General features: G+C 35.8%; 1 protein-coding gene across 3 annotated transcripts; it reads right to left on the bottom strand.

The window, feature by feature from the left end:
* Positions 1-244: 244 nt before the first annotated feature.
* LOC127120146 (uncharacterized) lies at positions 245-7,940 on the bottom strand. Of its 3 annotated transcripts, none has more exons than XM_051050543.1 (14): positions 7,856-7,940; positions 3,473-3,757; positions 3,081-3,386; positions 2,873-2,989; positions 2,432-2,737; positions 2,080-2,337; positions 1,919-1,990; positions 1,591-1,838; positions 1,311-1,499; positions 1,110-1,220; positions 944-1,025; positions 760-855; positions 561-660; positions 245-467 (listed from the first exon to the last, which is right to left on the bottom strand). In XM_051050543.1, exons 2-13 carry the CDS (start codon positions 3,755-3,757, stop codon positions 562-564), a joined length of 2,169 nt encoding a protein of 722 aa, XP_050906500.1. In that variant the 5' UTR covers positions 7,856-7,940; the 3' UTR covers positions 245-467; position 561. The 3 variants fall into 3 exon arrangements, with proteins under 3 accessions (XP_050906500.1, XP_050906501.1, XP_050906499.1); XM_051050544.1 differs by lacking the exon at positions 7,856-7,940 and adding an exon at positions 4,210-4,572; XM_051050542.1 differs by lacking the exon at positions 7,856-7,940 and adding an exon at positions 3,855-4,058.
* Positions 7,941-10,544: the final 2,604 nt, after the last annotated feature.

Raw genomic sequence — 10,544 nt, 5'->3', positions numbered from 1 at the left:
TTGAATTAACCACCTATGCCAGCGCTTTTTTGATAAAAGCGCTGTCTAAGGTCAAAATTAAAATGCCTTTACCAGCGCTTTTTGCCTAAAAGCGCTGTCTAAGACTCCAAATTTTGGAGGATCTTTTTATACGTTTTCACCACATTATTTAGCACCTGTAAATTGCAAATTTCAGCAGATTTTCATAAATTGGAGCTTGAATCCAATCTATATGCACCTTATAGTTCAACACATTGTAGTTCTATCTTCTGAATATGCACATATACTTGAAAATCTATATGCATTATAAACACATTATAGTTCAACACAATATACTTCTAATTTCAGCAGTTTTTTGAGTATTTATATATATACTTGAAAATGTTTGCCTTTACAAAAAATCTACACATTTCTAATAACCTCCAAAAATGCTAATCAAAATGTATTTCAACACATTCTAGTTCTATCTTCTAAATATGCTATATAACCTGAAACAACACCAAATAAAGATTGTAGTAAGCAAATGGAATTCACTCAAAGTTATTCAGATCACATTCAAAATTAAAGTAAGAGTTCAATACCTCACAAAACCTGTAGCTCGATAATGAATTGACACAATTCCTCTTTAATTTCATCCAACTGATCTTTTGAGTAATAAGCACATCTATATTCATCAAAGTACTACATAATAATATAACATAGTATGATTTAGTTAAATCTATTTAATTATGAGAAATATGTGTTAAATATGAAAATAACTCATAAGTTAGAAATCCATACATCAGATGGAATATCTGTTCGATCCATAAGAAGAGTTTCTTTCATAAACCTCAACGTGTAATATCCACAATCTATATTATTACGCTGTCGAGGACACTACACATGGAAAAACAATATGGATAAATATCCTAAGTTTTATCATGTGTCATCACTAATATAATCAAAATTGTGATAATTAATATACCTCCACTCTATTCCATGTAATGTTATTGGCTTTTCTCTTTGGTACTTGAATTTTTCTTTGTGCTCGAACAGTTTGTATAATGCTATAATGAAATATAAACGAATATTTAGAACAATTCACATAAATAAATAAGTATACACACGAATATTGGGTTATTTGCACTTACGTGTCAACTATCGTCTTCATAGCAGGGTATGTTGTCCAATCATTGTGTAAAGAATCCAAATAATACACAATTTCTTTAAAAGGATTTATCGCGACCAACAACCAATGTCCACTGTAATAAAACAAATGTTAGATGGAAACTTTCTACACGACGTCAAAATATGAAAAATTATAACAGATGAATTTAGATTGAAGAACTAACCCGTCGCCGGTATTAAACGGTAAAAAGAACAACTTTTCTCTATCTGTGTCGGCCATAAAGCGCTCGACTACATACGTCCTGACTTCATCTGGTTTTCTTATCATTTCGGTTAAGTTCGTTTTCATGGGATTTAAGAATGAGAATCTTTGCTCCAACCCACGCGGACCCATCAATTTGTCATATAAATACCTTATATAAAAACATCATTAACATTTAGACTATTCATATGAAACGAGTAAATAACTTGTTCAAGAATTTAAACAAAGTAGATCGGATATACCTCATGTATGTGTTGATAACACCAACGCTTAATTGCGTATGATACAAAATTTGATCAAAATCCTCTTTACCCAATGGCTCGGCATACTCAAAACCAAAAATAGCTCCATCCATAGGTATTAAACGAACACATCCATCCGAAATATCTGTCGTTTCTAAATATGTATGGAGGCACGCTCTATACTTGGAAGGATTTTTCTTTTTAGCCCCGGTCCTCTTGGAAATTTCAGTCTTCTTAGCAACAGGAATCTAAATATCATATAATTAGTAAGGTGAAGTGTAAGATGACGAATTAACAGGAATCTAAATAGCATATAATTGTGATGTACCTCTTTTTGCGATGCAACTGACTCGATTTCCCGCGCAATCCCCTTATCTTTTGCTTTGGATTTTGTGGGAGTCTAATTAACATTAACATGTAAAAAATGTGTACGTAAAATGCGCGTAAAAAATTTGAATACCTAAAGGTTCATAATGGTTTTAAGCATACCTCATATCCTACGATAATGAGGTCTGTCGGCCATGCAACAAATGAACCTATGGCATCTCCCAATAAAGTTGCATCCGAAACATCGTCAGGATGTGGTAATAACGCATCCTTCTCCAAAGCAATATCAACCGAGACTTTCAAAGATCCAGTAGGGAGCGGTTTAGTGTGAAGTAATTCACCCAAATTGTTATGAACTTTCCCCTTGCCAACCATCCGATAAGTCGGTCTCGCTAAGTAGAGGTGACAAGGTGAAATGCCCTAAAACCAATAATAAATATGACATTTTTAATGTGTATATATGACAATTAAATAAATTAAGCTAATTTAATTTCATAATAAGATATATAATTACCTCTGGAATAGTCGGTTGAAAATTACAATTGATACTATCTTTGTCACTAGTATCTTTAAAACCCGCTGCTCGATCTCTTTCTCTTTCCTTTCTTAATTCAAGAACTTCAGCTTTTAATGCTTCCAAAGTTTGCTGCAGTTCTTTATTGCTAGGAGTCTTTTGTTTTTTAATATTCAAGGATTTTTGAGTGATCCCAAATCCCTTGCCCCTCACCCGACCAGAATACTCGGGAACATCTAATGCTCGACTCAGTATGCTCCTGCAATCAGTGTCTTCATATGGAACTATAGATTGAGATAGAGTCTCCTGAAAATCATATGAACATACACACAATAGTAATGTTATTGTCTTAAGTAAGTGTCAAAGTCAAAGTGTTCGAAATTGGACGATTCAAAAGTGTCAAAGTCAAAGTGTTATTGTCTTAAATAATGCTATACTTACACATTTCTCAAATATTTGTTGAACGTCTTCTTTAATCTTTCCATCCTTACCGACACGGGCTTCCTTCCACAAAACATGTGCCGGAAGAGATGTTTCAGAACTATTCTCCTTTGTTAACTACACATTAAGCATAATATGATCAAATATAACTCATGACAAAATATGATCAAATATAACAAGTATATCAATGCAATTTATAGATACTTACTATAGACTGCTCTAAGCGTCCATATCCAACACGCCCTTTTCTATAGGGATACGCCGGACTTGATGCTCTTTGCCGGTTTGTTTCACTTACACTCTTAAATTCTTGGGTTTTTCGTTTGGATTTAAACGTTTCCCATTCTTTAGGTGAAATCAAACTTGCATATTTAGATGGAAGCTCTGCATCAACAAAAGTACCTTCCGTATCCCTAAGAAAGGTGGTTGATAAAAAGGTTCTAAACCCTCTTAGTAACTTTCCGGCCAATTTGAGACAATGATCTCTTCTGTTTTCTTCGATGTCGAAACACCTCTACGAAAAACATACACACATTGCGTTAGTACAATTAATTTAAAGACATAATCGTCATTAAAAACAAATAACATCACATATGGTACCTTTATCTCACTCCATATTTTGTCTTTAGCTTCGTTCAATTGTTTATTTCTCCAATTATCACAAGTAATTGGAACTTCATTCCTTACCAATGCACCAATAAAACTTGTCAATGTTGAACCGTTAGGCTCAATTAGTTGTCCACCTTCGTTCCAATGCACTTTTATTAAAACGCCTCGATCTCTATCTCGAATAACTTTCTTCATAACCGTTATTCCACGTTTAATTTCCCTTTCCGCACCACCAACGGTCTCATCACCATGTGGGTGATCCTCGTTACTAGCCATCTGTAATAAAGAAAAACATAAACACAATATTAAGCAAATATGAATACAAATCAAGTAAGTGTCAAAGTCAAAGTGTATTGAATTGGACGAAAATTACATGGTAGCCTACAAACGGGCCAAAGGACTCAAAAATGAACTCGATTCGTCCAAATTCCGAGTGGAAGCATGTTTTTTGTAACAGTACAGCAACAGTAAAATCAGGGAAAAAGTTGTCCGAATCGAAAAACAAAGTATACCATTGGCTCCGGAATCGTGGAGAAAGTCTATTTTCATTAATCACATGCATTAAAACTCATCACGATTCAAAAATATAAAGAAATCATGCATTATCAGATATAACTTATAATCAAAGCAATTGAAAACAAAAATATAATGAAATCATGCATTATCAGATATAACTTATAATCAAAGCAATTGAAAACAAAAGAATAAAGAAACCATGGATAATTTACCTAAGTCACTAACATCTCTTTCTTTTCTTTGTTGGAATATTAATCACTTGTTTCTTAGCAATGCGTACGGATGAATTGATCCAAATTCCCTCATTATGATCGTTTCTTATATATGACTCATCCGGTATAAGATCATCAACTTCATCATTTCTATTCAACTCATTCCGTCTAATGCATGACTCATTCTCAACATCAATATCACATTGATCGACACCGCTATCATCAGTGACTTTGTTAGAGAAAAGCACTATAGACCATTTTGTACTCTTCGGGTCATTCACATAGAACACTTGTTTAGCTTGAGATGCTAGAATAAAAGGTTCATCTTTGTACCCCACCCTAGTAAGATCAACTTGCAAAAATCCAGACTTATCCATTCGTATGCCACTACTATTCACCCACTTGCAACCAAAGATGGGAATCTGAAACTTCTCGTAATCAAACACCCAAATGTGCTCAATAACTCCAAAATATGACAAATTTGCATATTTGGGGTTTAAGTCCTTCATACTTGATATATGCATTGCTTCAGCTAGCACGGTGACACCACTATTTTGCATAGTACTCTTATCATCTTGTTCTTTGGTATAAAATGTGTATCCATTAATTGAATATGCGCTATGAGAAAACACATGCAAACTTGGACCATATGCCAAACATCTCAACCTTTCTGTTACCGAAGAAGGATCTGAAGAGCGCTTCAAATAAATATGATCCTTCAACCATTGTATGAAACTTTGATTGTGCTCTATAACTATCCAATTTTCATTTCTGTTCGGATTTAACCTTCGGAGTACATCCTTGTGCATTTCAACATATGGCTCAACCTCATTATTATTGTGCAGAACATACAAATGAACTTGATCCCGTTCATCCCTTGATATTGTCACAATTTTATTCCCAATTAATTTTTTACCTTCCATTTTGTCGAAAATCTGAGCTCTGGGGAGTCCAATCGATTGAACGTTAGACAAATATTCAGTACAAAACTCAACAGCTTCTTCAACAATGTATCGTTCAACAATACAACCCTCTGGTCGACTTCGGGATTTCACGTACCCTTTTAATATTTTCATATACCGTTCAGCAGGGTACATCCATCTCATATAAGCTGATCCACACAACTGTGTCTCTTTCACAAGATGAACAACTAAATGAACCATTATGTCAAAAAAAGACGGAGGAAAATACATTTCAAGCTCACACAAGGTAATTACAATCTCTTTTTGTAGTGTTGGTAAGATCTCGGGATCGATCACCTTACTACAAATTGACCTAAAGAAAAAACACAATTTAGTTATGGCACTTCTTACTTTTTCTGGCAAAATAGAACGTATACCTATCGGTAGAAAATGTTCCATTATAACATGGCAATCATGTGTCTTCAAATTCTTCAACTTGAGGTCTTTCATAGAAACAAGTCTTCTGATATCAGATGAGTAACCTTCTGGAACCTTAACTTCACTCAGAGACTTACACAAAATTTTTTTCTCCTTTCTAGATAAAGTAAAAGCGGCAGGTGGTAGATATGTTCGTCTTCCTTTCTTCACGGGTGCTAATTCAGTTCTCATTCCCATTTTTAACATGTCCTGCCTTGCTTTAAGGCCATCCTTAGACTTGCCTTTTATATTGAGTAATGTACCGATAACACTTTCAAATACGTTTTTTTCAATATGCATAACATCGAGAAAATGTCTCACGTACAAAGACTTCCAATATGGCAATTCAAAAAATATCGACCTTTTCTTCCACCCACCTTTCACAATCTTATGTGCAAAAGGCTTGCCAAACTCAGTACGCACATCTTTCACCTTTTCAAAAACTTGTTCACCTGACAATGCGGGTGGAGCTCTACGATGTTCGGTGTCTCCATTGAATGCTTTTCTCCACCCACGGTAGTGATGTTTAGAATGTAAGAATCTACGATGACCGAGAAATACATTCTTCTGGCAAAGTTCCAATCGAATCGTATCGGTTCCGTCTTCACAAACAGGACACGCACGTTGACCTTTAATGCTATACCCAGATAGATTCCCGTATGCTGGAAAATCATTAATTGTGCCAAACAACATCGCCCTCAAATTGAAACTTTCTTTCCTATATCCATCATAAACCTCCACACCGTTCTCCCACAAAATCTTTAAATCTTCGATCAGAGGTGTCAAGTATACGTCTATGTCATTCCCTGGTTGTTTAGGCCCAGAGATTAACATAGATAACATCATGTACTTACGCTTCATACATAGCCACGGAGGTAGGTTATAAATCATAAGAATCACAGGCCATGTGGTATGTGAGATACTTTGAAGACCATGTGGGTTCATTCCATCAGTAGATAATGCCAATCGAAGGTTTCTTGCTTCTGATCCAAACTCAGGATAATCATTATCAATCTTCGACCACTGTGGTGAATCAGCCGGATGCCGATACTTTCCATCAATAATTCTTTCATCTGCATGCCAAGTAAGATGTCTTGCATCGGTTTCACTACGAAACATGCGCCTAAATCTCGGAATTATCGGAAAATACCATAAGACTTTTGCGGGAGATAATCTTTTCTTATATCGAGACAAACCGCATTTAGGGCACTCAGTTAACATTGCATATTCGTTACGAAACAAAATGCAATCGTTAGGACAAGCATGTATCTTATCATAGCTCATGCCAATAGAGCACAACATTTTTTTTGCCTCATAGGTTCGATTAGGAAGAACATTATCATCCGGTAGCATTTCTCTCATAAGGGCCAACAACTCTGTGAAACTTTTATCCGACCATCCATTGCCCGCCTTTAAGTTGTACAACTTTAATACCGCAGAAAGTCTTGAGAATTTAGTGCAACCTTTGTACAACGGTTTCTCTGCATCGCTTACCATCCTCTCAAACATTTCAGGACAATCATGAAGATCTTCATCCAGTGCTTCTACAATCTCTTCAACTCGATCACAATCGTATGTTTCCGTGTCTTTGTCGTATGAAGCATAGGTCGTATTACTTTTCTCCCTCTGTTCAACATTCTCGTTAATTTTCTCACCATGAAATATCCAACACGTATAACTTCGATCAATTCCACGCATCAGTAAATGCGATTTCAATCCATCTGCGTCAACCCGACCCATATAACAACAACCCAAGCAAGGACATTTCATTCGACTGGGGTCTTTGACATGTTCAACAGCAAACTTAACGAATTCCAATACCCCATTCTCGTACTCTTTCGACAATCGATCGGCAGACATCCATTTTTTATCCATGGTTTTCCTAAATTATTCACGCAACTATTTCAAAACAACATAAAAGAAGAATTTCCTAAGATAAACACTTTCGCGTCACAAAAAGAAGATTATTACAAACTAATAAATTATATATATATATATATATATATATATATATATATATATATATATATATATATATCTATTCTTCTACTAACTATGAAGTGAAGTAACTATAACTATGTTGTAGTTATGCTATTAAAATCATGACAATTTGGATATTTATTATGATTGAATGTCAAATGATTGGAAATAATTTAGAGGACTAACACCCTATATGAATAAACAACTTATTTCCGCGTTTATCATATAATTGCTTATATTATAAGTCATTTCTATGAAAAAAAGAAGAAGAGGCAATAAGTTACTACCTTTTAATTGTGGATGTCAACAAAGCTTGTTAGCAATAGTCCTCAATTGAGTCCTAAGGAAATGAACACCCTATAAAATAAACAACAACTTATTAGACATTAAACAGATCAAGCAATGTATCAATCAGTCAGTAAAGTAATCAACTAAAGTACAAGCAATTCAAGTAGGGTAATATGTCAATCCAAAACTAGTTCAACATTGTCAAAAACCAATTTAATACCAATCCAACTTAGCAAAATATTTTCCAAACCAGTCCAACACATTCAAGCAAATAACAAGTGTAGTTCAAATGTGCAATATAGTTCAGCAGTCCAACATAATTCAAGTTTAATCAGTTCAGTTTCATGGCATCAGAAAAAAAACAATTCAACAAGGTAAAATCACAAGCCAAGTCAATGCAGTTCCATTCAATTAACTTTGACTCACATCATTCCCATTCTAACAAGCTAGCCTTTCTTTAACTGTCTAACAGCTGACCTGCATTTTCTAAACTTGCATTTCAGTTTTTCATTCTAACACTAACCACACTAATTAACTATTTCATTAACACTAACACCATCTCCCTTTAACAGTTCTATCTAATCCTATCCAACTTACACGCCAATGCTAACAATCACATTTAACACTTGCTACAATTCATCATCAGTATAATAGAAACCTAATGGAAGCAAACACAAACCATCTCCCTTTGACATGGTGATTAATATCAAAAATATATACATTTGTTAACATACCACAAAAGAATCAACTGCCCTAACACACAAAAGAATCAACTGCCCTAACACAAGAGAATCAACTGCCCTAACACATGAACCACAAAAGAATCAACCCAGAAGCAAACCTTTATCACTAATAAACTGCCCTAAATAAAGAAAGATGAAACGAACAGAAAATGCACTTACAAAAGTGTAAACGGTGATGAACGAAGTGAGTGATGAACGCAGGAATCAAGAATGGAGGTTTTGGGAGAAGCAGTGATGATGAACGCAACGAGTATGAACGCAGTGAGAAGAAGGTTGTGGGAGCGAAGGAAACAAAATGGGTCTTAACGTACTGAATGAATTCATATATTATAATTTACTAAAAAAAAAATTTGGTAAATAAGGCCTTAGACAGCGCTTTTATGAAAAGCGCTGGCTAAGCTCACAAATTAAAATGGCCTTAGACAGCGCTTTGAAGGAAAGCGCTGGCACAGGAGGGGTCAATAGCAGCGCTTCTAAAAGCGCTGTATAAGGTAGGCCTTATACAGCGCTTTTTTTAAAAATTTAAAAGGCCTTAGACAGCGCTTTTGGGAGAAGCGCTGTATAAGGTGACCTTGTCAAAAGCGCTGTATAAGGTAGGCCTTATACAGCGCTTTTGTTGTGATTAATTTAAATAATTTTAAGGCCTTATACAGCGCTTCTCCCAAAAGCGCTGTCTAAGGTGACCTTCTAAAAAGCGCTGTATAAGGTAGGCCTTAGACAGCGCTTTTGTTGTGATTAATTTAAATAATTTTAAGGCCTTAGACAGCGCTTTTGGGAGAAGCGCTGTATAAGGTGGACCTTCTCAAAAGCGCTGTCTAAGGTAGGCCATTTAGCAGCGCTTTTAAAAAGCGCTGTCTAAGACCATCCATTTAGCAGCGCTTTAAGCCATCTACGTATTCAGTTTCCTTATTTTTATTTTTTTTTAACGTGTAGCAGCGCTTTTGGAGAAAAGCGCTGTCTAAGGGGCGCTGCCAAAAACCTGTTTTGGCGTAGTGGAAGGAAAGAGTTTGTTTCTATCAGCGAGACAAGTGGATGAGGAAGTAGCTGATGGGGCAGAGTTGTTTATGCTGTTAGCGACTTTGGAGGCTAAAGATAAACTGATGATTTGCGATCTAGCTGTGGTGTGTGATTTTCCTGATGTGTTTCCGGAAGAAGTGAATGAATTGCCGCCAGAGCGTGAAGTGGAGTTCTCTATTGACTTGGTACCTGGTACTAGGCCGATATCGATGGCTCCGTACCGTATGTCTGCTGTTGAGTTAACTGAATTGAAGAGTCAGTTGGAAGATCTATTGGATAAGAAATTTATTCGTCCGAGTGTGTCACCGTGGGGTGCACCAGTGCTATTGGTTAAGAAGAAAGAAGGTACTATGAGGTTGTGTGTGGACTACAGGCAACTGAATAAAGTGACGATCAAGAATCGGTATCCTTTGCCGAGGATTGATGATTTGATGGATCAGTTGGTTGGTGCAAGTGTGTTCAGTAAAATAGATTTGAGATCTGGGTATCATCAGATCCGTGTGAAAACAGAGGATATTCAGAAGACTGCTTTCAGAACAAGGTATGGACATTATGAGTATTCTGTAATGCCTTTTGGTGTGACTAATGCACCTGGAGTATTTATGGAGTATATGAATAGGATTTTCCATCCGTACCTAGACAAGTTTGTTGTGGTGTTTATTGATGATATTTTGGTGTATTCGAAATCCGAAGAAGAGCATGCTGAACATTTGAGAGTGGTTTTAGAAGTCCTACGAGAAAAGAAGTTATTTGCTAAATTGTCCAAGTGCGAATTTTGGTTAGGAGAGGTAAGTTTTCTTGGTCATGTGATTTCAAGAGGTGGTGTGGCTGTTGATCCTTCTAAGATAGAAGCGGTATCTAAGTGGGAAGCTCCAAAGTCTGTTGCTGAGATTCGAAGTTTTCTTGGTTTGGCTGGTTATTATAGGAA

The sequence above is a fragment of the Lathyrus oleraceus genome, chromosome 2, assembly GCF_024323335.1.
Source record: "Lathyrus oleraceus cultivar Zhongwan6 chromosome 2, CAAS_Psat_ZW6_1.0, whole genome shotgun sequence".
Lineage (NCBI taxonomy): Eukaryota > Viridiplantae > Streptophyta > Magnoliopsida > Fabales > Fabaceae > Lathyrus > Lathyrus oleraceus.
The sequence above is the reverse complement of the archived record's forward strand: the minus strand, read 5'-3'. Positions and strand labels throughout refer to the sequence as shown.